The sequence below is a fragment of the Alligator mississippiensis genome, chromosome 1 (assembly GCF_030867095.1).
Source record: "Alligator mississippiensis isolate rAllMis1 chromosome 1, rAllMis1, whole genome shotgun sequence".
Classification (NCBI taxonomy): domain Eukaryota; kingdom Metazoa; phylum Chordata; order Crocodylia; family Alligatoridae; genus Alligator; species Alligator mississippiensis.
In genome coordinates, this window is record NC_081824.1 from 234,228,482 (window position 1) to 234,248,565 (window position 20,084).

General features: G+C 45.6%; 1 protein-coding gene across 4 annotated transcripts in view; it reads left to right on the forward strand.

Moving 5' to 3' along the window:
- Positions 1–1,615: 1,615 nt before the first annotated feature.
- ENTPD6 (ectonucleoside triphosphate diphosphohydrolase 6) overlaps positions 1,616–20,084 on the forward strand; it is a 40,066-nt gene continuing 21,597 nt past the window's right edge. For 2 of the 4 annotated variants that reach the window (XM_014598234.3, XM_059720267.1), the window contains exons 1-5: positions 1,616–1,705; positions 12,329–12,644; positions 14,103–14,179; positions 17,341–17,484; positions 19,281–19,356. In XM_014598234.3, coding sequence (XP_014453720.1) covers positions 12,386–12,644; positions 14,103–14,179; positions 17,341–17,484; positions 19,281–19,356 — 556 coding nt within the window. In that variant the 5' untranslated portion in view covers positions 1,616–1,705; positions 12,329–12,385. The other 2 variants (XM_006259240.4, XM_059720266.1) reach the window with 2 other exon arrangements.

Here is a 20,084-nt window from a genome sequence, read left to right on the forward strand (position 1 = left end):
GTATGCTCTAGTCCTACTTCTGTCTCTATCTAACTAGAGTTGGGCAAAATAATGCAAACCTGTCCTCATGGTGAATGGTTCTACTAAAAAGGGCAGGTTCATTGCAATGCTTTCAGCTGGCTTGTATCAGACAAAAAAAAAACTGATGAGAGTCTTTCTACTATATTAGTGACCCTACCTAAAAGCTTGTCTACTGCCTATGCCAGCTGTATAGTTGGCCCAATAAGAGATACCACCTAGCAAATCATATTCCTCCCAACTTTCTTGGACAATCATGGCTTCAACAGCACTTCCCATGCTTTTGCGAGAATGCTTGTGCAATGGGAAGGAAGGATTTACATTACTTATGTGACACTATTTGACCAGTATTTGCACCAAAAACATTGGTGTAGTTATCTTCTGAGCTCTGAGTCCAGTTAGAGAGCAGAGAAGGTGGTGTATTTGAAGAGAAGCCATGAGTAGTATGAGTTGTTTGCAGAAACCATTTGTTCAGTCACTTTGGCCAACAAATGTTTCAACCTTGAAGCGGTTCTATGAATAATGCAGGAAGACTTTTCTTCAGCCAGCTTGCCCAGGCCTAAGCTCTACACTTCTTACAGGACAGACTAACACTCCCTCATTTAAAGAAACTGAAGTGTGTTGCCTACATCCAGCTCCAGTGCTGAGTTACAGCACAACCCAAAGTGCCTGTGCATCAGTGCAAGTGTCCCAGGCTTCACAGATGCCTCCCCTCAACTCTGGGCTTGATGGTTAGATGGTCCCCATTGTGGAAGTACAAGTACTATGCTTATGCATGTTTGGCTTTAACCAAGCATGGATACCAATAGCGGGGATACACATACATGTCCCCATGTAGGGAATGTGCTTCACAAAGTTGCTTAAGGGGGACCCGCAGTGTTGTCAGAGGGAACAGATGCTATTTAGATGCCAAAAGCTCCCAGCAGCAGAACTGTCCTACAGAAGCCATGCTTGAAGACCTGCCAACATAGAGAGGTAATGCTCCTTGAGAAGGCTGTTAACTTGGGGAGACCTCTGGAAAGAAACCAGACCTGGGGCAAAGGCTGTGGGTGAAGAAAAGAGGGCAGCGTGTGTGAGGGTGTGGAGTTGTGAAAAGGAGCATCTATGAGGCAGAGATGGCTGCAAAGAGCCTCTGCTGGGGATCATGAGGGTCTGCCGGAGAAGGGAAAGAAGGGGAATCAGCGAGCAGGGCTTTGAGGGATGGGATGAGCCGGTCTGGGGGCTGGGCTAGCTCAACCCAAAGCTGCTCACAAGAATATACGATAGGGTTGGGAGCAAGCTTTTACAACTGGACCAACACACTTGAAAAATGGGCTCTCCTTTTAAAGTACCAACCCTAGAGAAACCCGCGGCTATTCCCGTGCAGGCTCGCAGAGCTCCTTGGGGGCTGACACTGATGGTTACAAATAGCACAACAAACAGCGAAAGAAGCACGGGCCTAGACGGCCTCCGCAGACGCCCTCCCGCCCCGCGGCTTTCTACCTGTGCAGCCCGGCGGGGACCTGCCGGGGCCGTGGTAGCAACGCGGGCGGGCGGCAGAGGGCGCTGTCCTTCGGGGCTGCGGCGACAAGCTCCGCCCGGCGCCTGCGCGGTGCAGCCGCCCGGCCCCGCCCGCGTCTTTGCCCGGCCTGCTGCGGCCGGGACAGGAGCTCGGCGGGGAGCTGGCTGCGCGATGCCGGGGCGGCGGGTGAGTGCACCATGGGCCGGGCCGGGCCGGCATCCTGGCACGGGTGCGTGGAGCGGCAGCAGGGTCAGGCGCGGCAGAGCGGGGCTCTTGGCACCGTAAGAGCTATTCTGGCATTTTCCTGGCAACGGGCTGATGTTCCTGCCCAAACCCTTCTGCTGGAGGGGCAGCGTGGTCCGAGAACCGCTGCCTTGGTCCGAGCCCGCGCACGCAGGACGTGTCCTTTTGAAGGCTCAAGAGTTTGGGTCCAAGAGGGCAGTTTTCCTGAACCGCTTCGCAGGAGAACTGCTCTTCTGGCGTGGTTCAGTACCGCCGAGGTCCAGCAGCTTTAAACCCAGGTTATGGAAATGGGAGTCTTCTCCCTTGCTTGCTCCAAGGGCCTTACGGCTGAGGGCAGGCAAACTCGGGGGTATCCAAACTCCAGGCCTCCGTACTTGGCCCCCAGGTGCAGGTGGAGGATGTTTGCCGGTAGTAGGGCCACTTATGGTTCTGGACTCTTGGACTTGGAAGTAGTTTAGGCTAATTTGGCCTCAGATACAAATTATTATAATAAAAAAAAAAATCCTGTGCAGCTGTCTAACCAATGCTGAAACACTATCTGTCAGGGAGCTTCCCCAGCCTGCCCCGTGCCCTGCTCCAGTGCTTCATCTTCATCCAAGTTCATCAGGGTTGTCTGATGCCCAACCTACATCTTCTTAGCTGGACGCAGAGCCAGTTTCTCTTTGTCCTCCCTCTGTCCTTAGACCTATAGAATAACTGATCGTTATTCTCCTGAGGCCCGGTGATACAAGAATATGAGACATAAAGCCTAATCCAGAAATGAAACTTTTCAAAAGAGAGAACTGGTGATGTCAGGCCAGTTAGTTTGATCTCTGTGCTTTGCAAGGCCTTTGATATTAAGGGAAAGAATAAGCAAAGATGCAGAGTTAAATAGAGTTAAATAGAAATTTTGAATAAAGTCAACATGGCTTTAACTGATGTAGATCATATCAGGCCAGCCTAATATCTTTCTGTGACAGGGAGTGCATCTACATGAGATGTTTACTGCTAACTAATGAGCTCCACAGTAAAGTATTACTGTCTACATGTGCAGCTGCAGTAAACTAATTAACTCAGGTGTAGGATAGTACTACCTGACACAAGTACCATCATACAGCAGAGTTATTTAGTGTGCTGCAACATGTGTAGATGATGGCTGGGGCTGGCTGGGGCACAAGAGTGCTACAGTACAGGGGCTGCCTGCCAGCCTGCCCCGTGCTGTAGCACCCTCATGCCCCATAACCATAAACTGTAGAACAATGATGAGTTGTCTGTGTGATGCAGATGTTAAAAAGTGAATGTGATGCTAGGAAGAGGTTGGAGGGCTATTTGTAATAGTGACAGGGAAGTATTGGTCCTGCACTGGAAGCCAGCAATAAGACCCCATTTAGATTGCTCTGTACCATTCTGGTCACCCATGCCCAAAAAGCCAGATTTTAAACTGGAACAGGTGCAGGTGACTCAGAAGATCTGGGAAATGGAGAGCCTATTCCAAGGAGGAAGATTGAAAGTATAAAATGTTTTAGCTTAGGAAACAAAGATTGACAGGATTTAAAAAAATATCTTTAAAAATGCAAGCGGAAAATACTTTTTCTTCCTCTCCCAGTACGTATGAATATTAAGGATAATACTGGTACCAGATCTGATGGGTGTCAACTAGTCTTGAATAAGTATACAACAGAAATTAGAAGAAAGTTTCTAACGATCAGGGGAATACAATTCTGAATGGCCTTCAGAGCATCATAGAGGGGCCAGGGATCCCAAATTGTTTTGAGCCAGTTTGTGGAAGGGTTGGTATGATATGATTGGAGTGATCTTGCAGTTAGAAATTAAACCCTATGTGCTGAGGCTTTAGGTATTTGATATATTGGAGCTTGCACTTCTGGAGTGATTCTGTCACTTTGTGAGTGGTTTATATGCATGGGGGTGTTTGGTGATATGGAACTTCTTGGTCCCGTAGTGGTATCTGCCAGGGGGGTAGTGGGTTTGCAGATGTGTTTAATGTCTTTCGGAGCATGTGCTTCAGTTTGGATTGTAGGGAGTTCTGCAGCTCAGGGGCATAGTGTGAAGGCAGGCGAGTCCTGTTTTTTTTATGTTGTTATGAACTGGAAGACCATTATCTCTTCTGCTCATCCCTCCTTGTATTCCTTTTTTAAAATTAAACAAACTCCTTTGCTTCAGACTTTTGTTGGAGTTCATGTTTTGTAAACCCTTTATTGTTGATCTCCTCTGACATCTCTCAAATTTGTTTATATCTTTCTGAAAGTCTGGTGCCCAAAACATGTCATATAGCACAAAAAGAGATCTTGCTAGTGCTGAATAGCACATAATAATCATCTCCTCTGTCTTCCATGCGAGCTTCCTGTTAATATACCCCCAAAAATGCTTTTTCTTTTTTCAACAGCCTCACACTGTTGACAGACAGACTCCATTTGTGGGTTTTACTATAACCTCCTAATTGTTTTCTGTGGCACAGCTGTCTAGTTAGATGTTTCTCATGTTCAATTTGTGTATTAGATTTCTCTTTCCTCAGTGAGGTATTTGCACTTGTCTTTATTGAATTTTTCCTTACTGATTTCAGACCATGTCTTCAATTCATAAAGATCATTTTGAATGCTCATCCTTTCCTCCAGAGTTCCTGCAACTCCTCCCAGCTCAGGGTTGTACATCTTATCAGGTTGTCCTTTCTAAGTGTCTTATAAGTTGATTGTACAATCCTTAGCAAAGCTATTGCGTGGAACTAGGCTTGAGTAGACTTCTAATCTACAGGACTCCTCTGGAAATGCCCTCCAGGTCTGATGGTGATGATTACTTTTTGAATGTGTGCTTTCAACCAGTTTTTTTTATCCACAGTATAGTGACTTGATCTAGACTAAGGGTGTCAAACTCACCTAGGACCCTGGGATGAATCCAGACTGTGGGGCTCTTTGGTAATCAGATGCATCCTGGGGCATGGATGCTGGCTGCGTTGCCCACAGGAGGCAGAAGGGGGTCAGGTAAGCAAGGAGTCTAGCAATGGCAGCAGCAGGTCTGGCTGTGGCAGGTGATCTGGGGCCAGAGGTGTGGCAGAAGCAGGAGTCCCAGGCTAATGCATGAAGGGTCCAGGGGTGACTGGACCACGAGGGGTCCAGGGGTGAGCCAAGCTTACTGCTGATGGCCAGAGCCAGTGGAGCTGAAGGGTCCCACATTCTGTGGCAGGCCATGCCCCCCAACCCCTGTCTGAAGGGCCAGACAGACAGAAAGGCTTTGTGGATCGGATCCAGCCTGTGGGCTGTGTGTTTGACACCCCTGATCCATGGGCAACTGGTGCCTCCAGGGGGGCACTTGCCCCCCCCTCCCCCCCCCCCAGCGGCCAGTCAGCAACCAGGGGAGGGTGGTCCCCCCACAGCGAATTGCGCTGACTGGTAGGAAGTGGGGGGTCAGGGGGTGCACATGAACCCCCTATGTGTCACCACTGTCTGATCTAGACCAGTGGTGCTCACTCAAGCTTTTAGCCCCACAGGCCAGATGAGCAACATGGAGTAAGTATAGAGATTGCTTGTGACTGTAGAGGGAATTTCATCTGGCTTTGCTGATCTGAACACACCATGCTTATCTAAAGAGTCTCTATGTTGTTTACATTATAGAGTAATGTTGTATACATTACATTTGTTGCATTTGTTATTGTAAGTGTCCCATCATAATTAACCTTTTTTGGGAAGAGTGAAACAAAAAGTCATTGAGTACTTTGGCCCCCTCTGTGTCAGCATTGTTAGTTCTCCTTCCCCACTAGGTAATAGACCTGTTCATTCTTTTGTCTTCCTTTTCATTTAAATGCATTTAAAAAGCCTTTCTGGGCTGAATCTTATTTTGTACCTTAGGCTTTCTGGTTGTGTTTCTATATGTTTCTGAGAGGTAGTTAGCTGTGTTAATCTGGAGTCAAATGGCAGGCAGGGTAGATATGCACCTTATACACTAACTAAAACCTTGGGGGCGGGGAACAGAGAGAGAGAGCATGTGCATAAACTTTCATGAATTCAAGGTCACTTCTTCAGATACTGTGAAAGGACAGCAGCATACACTGCTCTATGCTGTCGTTGCACAGTATCTGATGAAGTGAATTCAAATTTATGAAAGCTCATGCTCTCTATATTTAGTTAGTCTGTAAGGTGCATAGCTACCCCACCTCCTGCCTACGTGCTTGTGCCATTCCAGTACTCATCCATAGCCCAATATCCATATTTCTGCTTTTTGTACGTTCCTTTTTGATTTTTAGGTTTTTCAAGACCTCCTCCTGTGGCCGTGTTACTGTCTTAGTAGTTTTGCTATCTTGCCTCCAGCTAAGGATAGCTTGCTGTTGTAGTTTCATGTAGACTCTCTTAATATCTGTCATCTCTCCTGCATTCCTTCCACAAGTTTGTAGCTACCAGTTCCTTGGGTTTGCTGAAGACTTTTTTTACACCCTTTACCCTCATCCTCCCATTTCTTAGAATGGGACATTACATCATCTTGTGATTGCCATCACCCAAATTACTTCTCACCTTCAAGGGCTACAAGTTGACTTACCTCCTTCATTACTTTTCCAGCTGTGTTCCTATCACCTCTTGAGCTGTTTCTATCCCAGAACAAGACGACCTTTCTCTGCCTAGGCCATTCAGATTTCTGAGTGGACTTGCATATCCATTTCTTTAAGGAGAAGGTGTGTCTTTGATTCGGCTTTGGCAGCTGCCCTTGCTTGAGCTGCCAACTTCCGTAAAAGAGCTTAATGACTTCCTGAAAGAAAAGCACCAACTAGGACAGGGGTTCTCAACCTTTTTAGGCTTCAAGCATCCCTCAGTTAGACTCAAAACACTTCTTGTTACACTTAAGGACCTCCTTGGAAAATACCAGCTCTTAGCTTTCACTCTTTTTTTTTTTTTACTATGAAAAAATAATAAAGCAATTAGTCTGTGGCAAAGGCCACAAGAGGTCAGAATGTTTTTAACACTATGAATTCCTATTTGAAATCTCTGGGTTTATATTGTAAATCACATTTTAATACCCTGTTTTCGGGTCAGACTTGATGATCTGCTCAGGTCCCTTCTGACCCTACCAACTATGAAACCCTAGCAGTGCTAAAGTTGTGTGGAACTCCACGGCACCCTTGAAAGGATCTCAAGGCCCCCCAGCATGCTGCGGCATATTGGTTAAGAATCACTGGGCTACAATATAATGCTTTGTAAGAGAGACTGGGTTGAGTGGATCAGTGGGTAAATAAGAGTAATTTGGGAAGAGAGAGGATTGTGTCTGCTTAAGTAAAATTCAAACCCCAGTGTTCTCATGAGAACAACTATATTTTCAGTAATTTCATGTTATTTGTCTGAAAACATTCCCTGCTGGAGCCAACTAGTAAAGTCAGAATTTCATGCTGTTTGTTTAATTAGTGTAATTACATTTATTTTATTAGTCTAATGCAGGGGTTGGCAGCCTACAGGTTATGGGCCCGACCAGGCTCTCACAACCATTTTATCCAGCCCGTGGAGCTAGGGGACTTCTGCGGTGTTTCAGCATCAGGGAGCTTCATCCATGTGGCAAAGGAAGAAAAATGATTCAAGGCCTGGGAAATATGATTTATGAGGGAAGGCTGGAAAAAACAGGATAGTTTAGTTTGGAGAAGAGAAAAGACTGAGGGAGAGGGATTTGATAGCAGTTTTTAAATACCTGAAGGGTGGTTATAAAGAGAATGGAGATAAATTATTCTCTGTGCCATGGGGGACAGGACAAGGAGCAATGGCTTCAAGTTGCAGGAAGGGAAATTTTGGTTGGATATTAGGCAAAACTTTCTTGCACTGAGAGTGGCTAAGCCTTGAAACAAGCTATCCAGAGAAGTTATGGAATCTCCATCTTTGGACGTTTTTAAGAGCAGGTTAGACATACATTTGGCTGGGGTGGTTTAGTCAGGGATGATCCTGCCTCGAGAAGGGGTTGAACTAGATGATCCCTAGACATCCCTTCCAACCTGCTAGTCTACAATTCTTTGATTTTTATCTGTACATTTTGACACAAAACATACCTTGCTTATTGTTTCCAGTATACATAGGTGTCATAAATACGTAAAAATGGTACTTCCTGTCATTTACAGTGGCTTAATTGGGATGTCCAACTGGTGATCCCTAGGAGTCTTTCTGGGGTCTTCGTTATTGACTTAGAGGATGAGACTGAGTGCTCTCTTTATAAATTTGCACGTGACACCAAGCTGGGTGAGGTTGTAAACACTTTGAAGGATATGGTTAGGATTCAGAATTACCTTGATAAACTGGAGGAATGGTCCAGAATTAATCAGACAAAATTAAGTAAGGATGAGTGCTGAGTCCCTCATGTCTCTTCCTGAGGGCCCTTCCAGCCATATTTTTCTATGATTCTATAAACCTATCCAGTTCAGCATGGGGAGTCTTACACCAGCCCAGAAAAGGTACAAAACATGACTACAGTAGGTGCAGGGCAAGAGTACACTGGGTCCATTGCTGATAAGTCTACAGTTTGTAAAATTGCTTTTTTGTCTGGACTTCTACCTTTCCATCTCCCTCAAAATGATTAAGGCCTTGTCTGTGCTAGTAGCCCATCCATTTGGCTCCTGTTCCTTTGGTGGTAAATTACAGCAAACATTCTGGTTAAGGTTGTTTTGCACCCATGTTTGCTGTGAGCAGTGGTATGTGATTGCACAAGACATAGAAAAACAGCAGCATTCCCAAGGCTTGTTATGTGCTTGTATAAGGTCAAGTAAGGTATACAACATCAGTACAGGCATGGGAAGACCCTGTTCCTCTCCTTTTTGGTGGGTGATGCAAGATACACTTGGAAAGGGAATCTGCAATGGAGGCAGCAAGGGAAGGTGGTGGGTAGTGGAGGTGAGGCATTTCTGGGGCTCCCGAGTGCATTTAACTTGATATCCCCTGCCTCCATGGTGGGTAGGAGACCTTGAGCTTGCCTGTGAGTGTCTTCTTCACAAGGTTGTTGAAATTGCTGGGGACACCTGTTGGGACAGATACAATTACACAGGCAGTCACTGAGCCAACATAATGTAGTCCAAACCAGCAAGTCAGTTGGATAGAAGCAGAACTGCAAGTGCAATAAATACAATAAATACAATTGTTGGTCAGACCGCAGTTGGAGTACTGCGTGCAATTCTGGGCGCCACACTTCAAGAAGGATGCGGATAACCTGGAGAGGGTACAGCGAAGGGCAGCTCGTATGGTCAAGGGCCTGCAGACCAAGCCCTACGAGGAGAGACTAGAGAAACTGGACCTTTTCAGCCTCCGCAAGAGAAGGTTGAGAGGCGACCTTGTGGCTGCCTATAAGTTCATCACGGGGGTACAGAAGGGAATTGGTGAGGATTTATTCACCAAGGCGCCCCCGGGGGTTATAAGAAACAATGGCCACAAGCTAGTAGAGAGCAGATTTAGACTGGACATAAGGAAGAACTTCTTCACAGTTCGAGTGGCCAAGGTCTGGAACGGGCTCCCAAGGGAGGTGGTGCTCTCCCCTACCCTGGGGGTCTTCAAGAGGAGGTTAGACGAGTATCTAGCTGGGGTCATCTAGACCCAGCACTCTTTCCTGCTTATGCAGGGGGTCGGACTCGATGATCTATTGATGTCCCTTCTGACCCTAACATCTATGAATCTATGAATAGCAAATACAAGCAAATAGCAAATACAAATGCAATAAATACACATAGTTTTTCATTTACTGACATGTTCTCTGGCATCGTCCATACTTGCTGCCTTCTGTTCTGGGAAGAAAGTGTGCTAATGCCATATTTCCATCTTTTGCTTGCAGGAAAAATGTATGCATCTGTTAAGGGATTTGTATAGTTTCTTGTCTTAAAACTAAGATGTGGGTCTGAAATTACCCTCTGAATCCATCTGCACTCTGAAGGGGGTGCAATATTGCATGCTCATATTTTGAGAGAGAAAAATTCCAGGTTTCAGGCACATGTCCACTAGGCTGTTTGGGCCATGATTAATGACTTCATGTGCAGGGCAGGCGGCTGGGAGGGCTGGAGATTGCTGCTAGTTGCAGCCTGTATAAAGAAAATATCCTGTTTTAAAGGTATCCAAAGCTGCTTTTGATCACAAAACTTTTTATATGTGGAATTCTGCTCTTGTCCTAGTGACACTTTTTCTCAAGTATTTGGATGCAAATTTTCCTTGTATTATCTGAAATGAACATTACGGGTGCAGTCCTAGCTCGGTTGAAATTGGTGAGATAGCCTCCATTGTTTTCAGTAGGGCTGGGATTTTACTTTGGATAGTGAGGAATGTGGAAAGAACAGGTATCTTTTGCTTCCCAGCTCTGGTCTGTCACCACCTCCTGTGCACATAGGTTTTTAAATCGTGCCATTCCCTGAGGCATCTAATGTTTGAGATTAATTGTTTAAATCCAGGGTAATTGGATACATTATAATGATGACATAGCAAACATCCTGAGGATCTTGGAAGCTCATGAAGAAGGAAAATGAACAAGGGAAGGAAACAATCCACCAAACACTGTCACAACTCCCTGACTTGACTTTTCTGTTTTATGCCCACAAGCCACAGAATTCCCTTTGATCCAGACTGATGCACAGCCTCCTCAAAATCCTGATATCCTGGAAGTCCACTGCCCCCAAGGCAAAAACTGTCCTATTGTTTGGCCTTTCCTTCTGCCAGGGAGCCATATCTTACTTCAGGGGTGGGCAAAATATGACTCGCAGGCCAGATCTGGCTCACTAATTGATTGTATCCAGCCCACGGCTGCCTGCACAGCACCATGCATGGGACCAAGCCCCACCTGCTTCCACCTGGGGCAGTCTGTGCTGTACTCCCACCTGCACCTTCTCTGTGCCCGCCGGCTCCAGCCCCAGCCAGTGCACACGGCTTCTCGGAGGAGCTGCCTTCCACCCACGTGGCCGCCCACAGGTGGCTGCTTATCACGCTGGGCAAGCAGACAGGGTAGAAGGCTTGGAGTCCTGCGCACTGGGGCAAAAGCCACCTCTGACTGCAGCTTCCCACTGCCTGAAGTGATACAGCAGGAGCATGAGGAGGAAGCCACTGGAGGCAGGGGAACTTGAGCAGTATCTGGGCGGCTGCAGCAGAAGCAGCTTTGCTGGGAAGCTGTGTACAGTGGTTGGGGCTGGGGCAGTGCTGTCAGCACTCCCGCCTGCCTAGATGGGTGTGGGCAGGAGCGTGGCGCAAGCTGCCCCAGGCAGGAGCAGGTGGGTCTTAGCCCCAAGTGGTGTGCTGCGGGGGCAGCTGCAGGCCATATTTGTTGGGGAGAGGTGGACCACACCTGCACTTGCACCTCACCACCTGTCCAAGCTCTGCTGCATGTGATCACTTTCCCTTCCCCCCCTTCTTCCCTCCCCACATCCCTAACCAGGTCCCAGGACCCAGCACTCAGGCAGCACCCCCACACATGCACACACCCACTCCTCCACACACAGAGTATGCAAGAGTAAGACTTTATGTTGAGCTATTATGCAATTGCCTCTATATACACAACTCAAAAAAACATAAATCAGGGCAAAAATTATTTTTCGAAATAAAATTAAAATCTGATTTAGATGTTTGATTTTTAGTATATAAATTGTTAAAATGATATCTTCTGAAAGATTGTATGTGCGCGGCCCTCAACAGCTCACCAAAACTCATTAAGTGGCCTGCCAACCAAAATAATTTCCCATCCCTGTCTTACTGAAAAGACCACTTTCATCTTCCACACCCTGATCCTAGCCTCACCATCAACAGACTTGTGGAGCCCCAAGACACCCAGCTCTGGCCTCATCTGCAAGCAAATCAGACATCCAAAAGCTCACCTTGCAACCTTTAATTTCAAATGCCAAAATCACCCTGACCCCATCATATTATCCTTTGTCAGGAGTGTCAATTATGTGGCCCATGGGCTAGATCCAGGTCACAGAGCCCCATAATCCAGCCTCTGCTGCTACCCTGTTGATCCACATGGTATACTAGCTGACTGCACTGCACATGGTGTTTACTGGAGCCAGTCCCAGGCTGTGCTGCACGTGGCATTGCCTGGGGCTGGTCTTAAGCTGAGGTGCCTGCAGTGCTTGCTGGAGTTGGGTCCCGGGCTGTGCTCTGCACATCACTTTCTGGGGCTTGGTCCCAAACTGTTCCACAAATGGTGCTTGCTAGTGGTGGGTTCAGGGTTCTGCCACACATGGCGTTAGCTAGGTCCAACATCCTACACCAGCCTGGGTGCATGCTGCATGCTCTGGATTAGGCATTTTGGGGTGGGAGTGGGGGCATGGGGCTGATCCAGCCCATGGGCTGGCCTTGCACCATTCATCGGGCCCTGGGCCAGATGAGCTTGACAGCCCTGCTTTACTTGACCTTATTGAGGTCTGTGTTGAGACAGTTTCCATGCATTCCCTATGTACAGTTCCATCAAGTGTCATTTGTGCAACCTTCTTGAACAAACCCTAAGCTAAAAACAGTTTTTGTGTAGGTGGAAGCGACTACATTTTTTATTTTATACCTGCTTCCAGATCATTCATATAAGAATGTGCTTTGTGTGTACTATAGTAATGGTTTAATAGTTAAAGTATAGGGGTTTTTTATTTGTTTTCAGAAGCGACACGGAATCTGGAAACTTGAAGTGAAAGAGAAGCTACAAACTCTTTGATAAATGGAAGCCATGAAGATATCAAAGCGGTTCTACGCTTTTGGGATTTTAGCCTGTATAGCCATTTATGTGGCTTATATAAAATGGCACATGGATTCCAAACCGATGTCGGGTGTAACAGATGGGACAACAGAAAACAAGGGAGACAAACTAGACCATCAGACCTCGGCAGCAGATCTTTCTGTGTTTTATGGAATTATGTTTGATGCTGGGAGCACTGGGACACGAATCCATATTTTTAAGTTTACACAGAAGTCAAAAGGTATGAACTGTCTCTCTCAGTTAAGGCTGTCAATTGCTTCTCTCCACTCACTTTCCAGAAATGTGTTAAATCTTAGCTAGTCTTCCCTGGGGACCCATCCTATTTTTAATTTTCAATGAAAGTGAAATGCTTAACCATCTTTGAAGACCTGAGTCTAATTGCTTGAATTTGTTGTCCACAGCTGTAATTGTTTACAAAGGATTTTTCTCTTTAATCTGTTACTAAAGATGTAAATGTTTGTACTTGTTTTTTTCCCTCTTAACTGTTTTCATGAAGAACATAATAAAAACCAATAAAAACTAACCAAAAAAAAAGCCACCTAAAAACCCTTAAAAAAAATTCAAGCTTAAATCATAATGTGTTTCTCTGAAACAGATAGTGCCTAAATAGGTCAGCAATTTCAAAGTGAATTTTGTTAGTTATACTAGTAACAGAGGCATCCCAGTCAGAGCCTAGAACTTCAAATGACTTAGCTTTGGACCCAGTTTTATGTCATCATGTCAGGTGATCTCAGGAATGTCCATTCAACATCTATACCCACTTTGCCCATTAGTATAATGACAGTAATCTGTATTGAACTGGGATATTGTAAAAAGTGGTCAGTTAATGTTCATTAAGTACTTTAAGATACTTAGGTGGTGAATCTTCTATAAATGCTAAGGATTAAATACTATAAGGTTCCTGAAGTATCATTCAGGGCCAGATTAAGTTGCTCTTCTTGGTGTGTATTTACTCACAGTGAGGGCCCGTGACACCAGTGGCTGGCCAATTTAGCTCTTTTAGTCTTTCCCAGTACATGGCTGAATGTCATTCATTCATCTTTTAATCAGAACTGTGCAACTGTATTTTTCCCCCTTATCAGTTTGTTATTAAGTATCTTATTATTTTATCACAAGGAAATAAACATTTTAATTGTCTAAACATTGATAATGCAATGTCCTGGAGTACAGGACAGTTTGATGAAGTCTGTTATGGAAGTAGTTAAACATTTAGGGTGTGAGTGGCCAAAACAGTCACCATTGGCCTAACATGAAAGTCAGTAATACACTTACTGACTCCAATAGGAGTACAGTATAGTTGGTCCTGGGCTCTTTGGAAAATTCTACTCTTGTTACCTGAACTGTTTGAGCAGTAGATGAGCTTCTGCACTAGGAAGGGTGAGGGATGAAACAAATTCTAAGAAGGTTGGGTATTAGCCTTATTTTGGTTCAAAACCTGGACAGAGCAGAAACCAACTCCTATCCATGAATTATGACTATAAGCCATTATGAGAAGGGCTGGCTCTGTAGTGAGAGCTGTCTCTTAAAGATATGGCTCATTTTAATTCCCCTTCAGAGAGAGGCTTCAAAGTACTCCCATGAGCCTTGATTAGCATATGATGTGGTGTAATCTGCCAAATTTTCTTTTGTCTGTACATCAACATTCATCTCTTTCATCTTGATTACTGCTTTGATACAGAAACTCCAAAATTAACCCATGAAACATTCAAAGCATTGAAACCAGGACTGTCTGCTTATGCTGATGATGTTGATAAGGTAACATTTTTTAGCTATTTCCTTATAAAAATATGTGTTTGATGGAGATGGGAGATAAATTGTGTGTTGTGTACGCTTTGCAAATCAAGTATCTTCCTATTGTTGGCTACAAATGTCCAACTCGGGATCCTTAAAATTCTGGTTTATTAGGCGGATTGAAACACTATAATGAAGTTAAATCATAAACCTTGGGGCTGGTCCCCACGCACACGCACAAGGGAGCAAAGAGGAAGGAACAGAGCTGCACTCACCCTAGTCCCTGCTGCAGTGGCGCTGGCTCTGGGAGCAGCCAGTGAGTGGGGACAGGCAAAGCCCAGCTGCAAGCTACAAGAGTCAGGGATACCTATCCTACAAGCGCTGGAGTCTGCCGTCGATGGCCAGTCAAGGCTTCTTTCAACGTGGTGTTATCCTCCAGAAGGGGGTCACTGGCTGGTCCTTCTGGCTGGACAGGTCGGGTGCTGGTTGAGGTTGGAGCTCAAGAGGGCGCCACTGAGGGTCACTTTTCACTGCTTTTTATCTGTCCTTGGCAGACTTTGGTGACTCCCCAGTTTTCAGGGTTGCCCAATCCAGGGGTCGTTGACCCTAGTGGGACTTCCCCCTCGGAGGCTACTGGATGGCATCTGTCAGCCCCAGGGGTCGTCCACATGTATGTGCAGGTTTGGGAGTCCGTTGATGAATTTTGAATAGGGCTCTGGGAGTGGTTGATCTGGAGATATTCAGCCCCAAAGTTGGTCCCCGGCGTTGATTAACTCAGGCCAGGGCTTCTAGCCCTTGATCAGTGATGTTTAGAGATGTCCCGGTTGCTACATTGTCTTCTATAGATTTCTTCCCTTGGTTGATCTGCAGTTTCCTTAGGTGTTAATTGCTGCCTGCTACTGTGTTACACATTCAATCACTGATTCACTCTCTCACTGGCTCCTTCAGGGGCCTGCCTGATACAGGGAAGTGGCAGTTTGACTCCTGCCCTTGTTAACATTGTTACAAAACACATGTATAATTGAAAGTTGAAAGGTGAGGAGTATAAAATATAAGCTACAAATGCCATGGCACACAAATAGATAAAAATACCAAAATACACAGGGAGATACAAAATGCACACATACAAATTTTAAAACACAATTCCTTATCTTAAAGTGAAAGAAAGAGGAAGGAAGAAAAGGTAGAAGAGGAAAAACATATTCAAAGAGGGCAAAGCAAATGCAGGCAAGAGGAAAACGGGGCTTTCTGCTACACCTCCACCAACCTCTGTACCCTGTCCTGTGATTCCCTTAGTTCAGCTGCTCTGCTCTTTGCTTTCTTCCCACACCACTAAAAAACTCCTTCACCCTACCTTTCACCATTGCCCACCACTCCCACTTATTCTGATAATATTATTTCAATGTCCTCCAGTCCTTATACTTTCCCACAAATGCCTTGCACACCTCTTTCTCCTGTAACAGCAGAATGTTCAATTTCCAGTGACGTCTCCTTCTTCCCTTCCCTTCCTTTCAGGGGCCAGCCTGATACAGGGAAGGACAGTTTGATTCCTGCCCTTGTTAACATTGTTACGATGTATAACTTACTTACGAAACTAAACACATTTAGTTGAAAGTTGAAAGGTGAGGAGTATAAAATATAAGCTACAAAAGTAATGCCATGGCACACAAATAGATAAAAATACCAAAATACAAGGGGAGATACAAAATGCACACACAAATTTCAAAACACAATTCCTTATCTTAAAGTGAAAGAAAGAGGAAGGAAGAAAAGGTAGAAGAGGAAAAACATATCCAAGGAGGGGAGAGCAATTGCAGGCAAGAGGAAAAGGGGCTTTCTGCTACACTATTATAGTAGGCTTAGCTGTGAATAAATGCAAAGACCACAAAATATATGTCTTTCTATATTTGGCACATGGAGCATCCTCAAAACCCATACCTTAAAGAATCAATATACAAAGCATAAATATCTCTACAATATGCTTGTTTCTATTAGCATAGTTATGTTATTCAATCTTCTTGTCTTCCTGAACAAGAAAGAAGAAGATGAACAGTACTGCCCCTCTTTCTTCACTGTTACATGTAAGTGGATATAGGAAATTAATTGATGAGATAAACACAGCCATTTAGACCTCAGTTCAAGTTCTAGAACTCAAGCATATGCTTAAGTTCCATTGACTTCTGTGGAACTGATACATGGTTCAAGTTAAGCGCCTGTGGAATGAATTGCTGCCATGAATAGGGATTAGAGGTGCACCGATGCATTGATCCAATATTGGATTGGCACCAATATAAAGAAAATTGATTGTATTGGAAATCGGCCTGATGTGACGGATAATTTGGCCAATAAATGCCCTGTGTGTGCATGCAGCCATAGCACAGCATGTAGGCAGTGAAAAGCACTGCTCAGCAGCTTAGAGAGCTGTGTGTAGCTAGTACGCCTGTTGTGTGGAAGAGGAGAGGGGAGAAAGGGGCATGGGGGTTCAGATCAAGGCCCCCACAGTGAGAGAGGGAGTGGAGCAGGTGCTGCCCAGCCTGGGGGGGGGGCAGCGCTGGGCCAGGCTGCAGCTGGGGCTGGGGCTGCACCAGGCTCTTCCCTGCACATGGAGGCTGCGCTTGGAGCTGTTGGACCATGCTTGAGGCTGCGCTTCCAGCACATGGGGGCTGCGCTTGGGGCAGGCGGCGGTGCTGGGAGGAGGCTGGGGGGGGGAGGAGGGGCAGAGCTATGACAAAATTTGGGGTGGCTGCAGCCCCCCTCCCAGCAACACCCCTGCTCGGCCCAAGCGCAGCCCCCATTCGCTGGGAGTGCAGCCCTGAGCCCAGGGGTGTGAGCAGCAGCAGCCATGGATGAGCCATGGCTCGATCCAAAGCCCCATCCTGCCCCGCCTAGGCGGAGCCCCCCCCTCCCTCCCTCCCGTCAGGGGCCTTGATCTCCCCCCTCACCCCCCACATCTCTTCCCTCCCCCCTCCCTGTCCACCACAACAAACTTACCATCTGCATGCAACCGTATTGAAAATCGGATTGCTGTTGGCCAATATACTTCCTTAAAAATCAGCTATTGGTATCAGCCCCAAAAATCTCTATTGGTGCACCCCTAATAGACATGGTTTATTAGTGGCCTTTTTTGTGCGTCTGCCTAAGATTTTCTGTAGACCCAGTATGTATTACTTTTACTTTACCCACAGAGTGCCCAGGGGATACAAGAACTTCTAGATGTAGCCAAGAAAGAAGTTCCTGTGGAACTGTGGAAATTCACTCCTTTGGTCCTTAAAGCAACAGCTGGTTTACGGCTGTTACCAGGAGAAAAAGCTCAGAAATTGCTGGATAAGGTAACACTTTTCATTCAAATATAATTTTTCAGTAACTTCAAAATAGAATTTAGTACCCTGAACGTTGCACTTATGTTTATCCTCCATGTGGTTCCCAGTCTAATGTACATATTTCTTTTTCATTGTATAAACTGCAGAGCAGCACTAAATCATTTGGATTTCCATATAATATACAGGTTTCCCTCGATTTATGCAGGTTCTGTATATGCAAATTCGCTTTTATGCAATGAGCATTTTTAGACCCATAATTAGTTATATGTGAGGTAAATTCGCTCTTATGCGATTGGAATAGGCACCCCTGCCCACCCAAGCAGATAAGTTTGTGTGGGGAGGGGAAAGGGCTGTGGGGCCGGGGCCCCACTCACCCCAGCCCCTGCTGCAGCAGCCCTGGGAGTGGTCGGTGCCAGTTGCCTGCAGCCACAAGGCTGCACCATGCTTCCCTGTCCCCCCATGCCTGGGCTTTGCCTGTCCCCACTCACTGGCTGCTCCCAGAGCCACTGCAGCAGGGACTAGGGTGAGTGCAGCTCTGTTCCCTCCTCTTTGCTCCCTTGTGCAGCCCTGGGAGCAGCACCCCTGCCCCTTCCCTAGTCCCAGCCTCAATCACTCCCTCCCTTACAGCCATGGGAACCTATCCCTATTTGTTACATTATAAAGTGGGTTCACTTTATGCAAATGTGATGTATGCGCTGTTCTCTTCTCTTGGAATGCATGTATTGCATAAATTGAGGAAAACTTGTACTGTATCTGACCATTGCAAAAGTGTTTGGCAAGCATTATTGGGTACAGGGTATGGGGGGTCCTGGACATCATTACAAGAGGACGGAATCCTGTATTTGAGCTGCTTCTTCACTCCCCAGACTACACACTTTAACTCAGCCCACAACAGGGAGGAGAAAGGTAGAAGTAAACCCCTTCCTTGTGACAAAAGTCTTAATCATGTGATGGGTGGAATACAGAAACCCCACATGGGAGAAGGAAAGGGTTGATTGACTGCTCTGGGCACAGCCAGATTCTGCCTATAAGTGACAGTCTCAGAGAGGAGGAGGCTAAAAGGGGGAGTGAACATCTCAGTGGGTGGCTGGCCAGGAAGAAGAACAGTTTTCATGAAAGTGTATGTAACAAGGAATTGCTGTGTCACTCATTGCCCAGTTGAATTTAGTGGAGGTTGCTGCAGAGTTTCCATGCATTTGCACTGGTGGGTTCCAAGGTCCTGCTACACAGTCTGGGTCAGAGCACCGAGGCTGTTGCTTTGACTTCCAGCCTGTACTTCTGGGGCTTTACTCTGCCTGTTAAAGAGATTTTCATCAAGATGGGATTCTTGAAAGTCACATGTAGTGTTCCCCTGCTTCCTTCTGTACACAGTCCCATGCCAGCTGTGTTATAGTCCCTGTCCTCCTTGCTAAAGCAGGATACACTGGATCCTTGGGCCTCTATCAGTGTTTGTCTTGTTTGCAGGGACATACCATAGCTAAGCAACACAGAGCATCCTTTTGGGTTGAATCCACTGCTACTGAAACATTCCCATGTAGCCACTGCATCCTCTGTTTCTGCGGGTCAGGGTACAAAACCACTGAATAAATCGGTGCCCTCTTTGAAAAGTTGAAAAGTATTTCTTGCAAGCCACATCTCAAAAGCTGCTCAGCTCTTGATACTCTTTCTGACTTCAGAGGAGGTACTCAGCAGAACTCAGGATTTGACCCTGGGACATTAAAAATGATGCAGATTAAAAACTAAAGATAAGATCCCTGCTGTCTAGCATAAGGGGTCCTCTCATTTTATCTTTTATTTAAATGTAGGTAAAAGAAATATTTCAGGCATCTCCTTTCTTCGTGAGGGACGATTGTGTATCCATCATGAACGGAACTGATGAAGGTAGGTTGAATTTCCAAGGTGTTCATGGTTAGTGAGGAGCACGTAGAGCAAGGCTTTGACACCCTTGCCTCAGGACTATAATGGGATATGCCAGCACATATTTCTGTGCACCTGCAGCATCCCCTTTGACTTCATTGGCGATCCACATGGGAGGAGGTGTTCAGCTTTAATGACCATATCTTATAAAACTGGGCCTAACAAAAAGCTTTTGGCCCAGATTTTCAAAAGGGAGGCCTTAAATGTTGCCACCTAAATATGTGGCTTGATTTTTAAAAGTGCTAAACACTCAACTCCAGCTGAAATATTGGGAGCTGCTAGTCCCATGGCACTTTTGAAAATCAGGCACATTTAACTGAAAAGCCTAGATTTAAGCTCCTGCTCTTGAAAATGCAAACTTTTGAATTCCTTTAAATAGCCCGTTGAAGTTGTTATAATAAAATCCAGTTATAACTTCTATCTCTACTAAGATTTTTTAGAAGGATATTTTATTTTAATTGTGTGTGTTAAAGCTGAAAAGCTGTTAAATGGAAGGGGGAATGCAAACTGAGATTAACTAGGTAGAAATGAGAGAGGAATGCGGAGGTCAGGTTAAGGAAATATACCAAATTCTTAATAGCCAATTGTGTTTTTTGCTTGCTGTTATAGCCTGTTAATTTCTCTCTTAATCCTGGGAAGAAGTACAGTAGAGAATTTTTAAAAGTGCTTGGTAAAAGTAGGAGGATGAATAA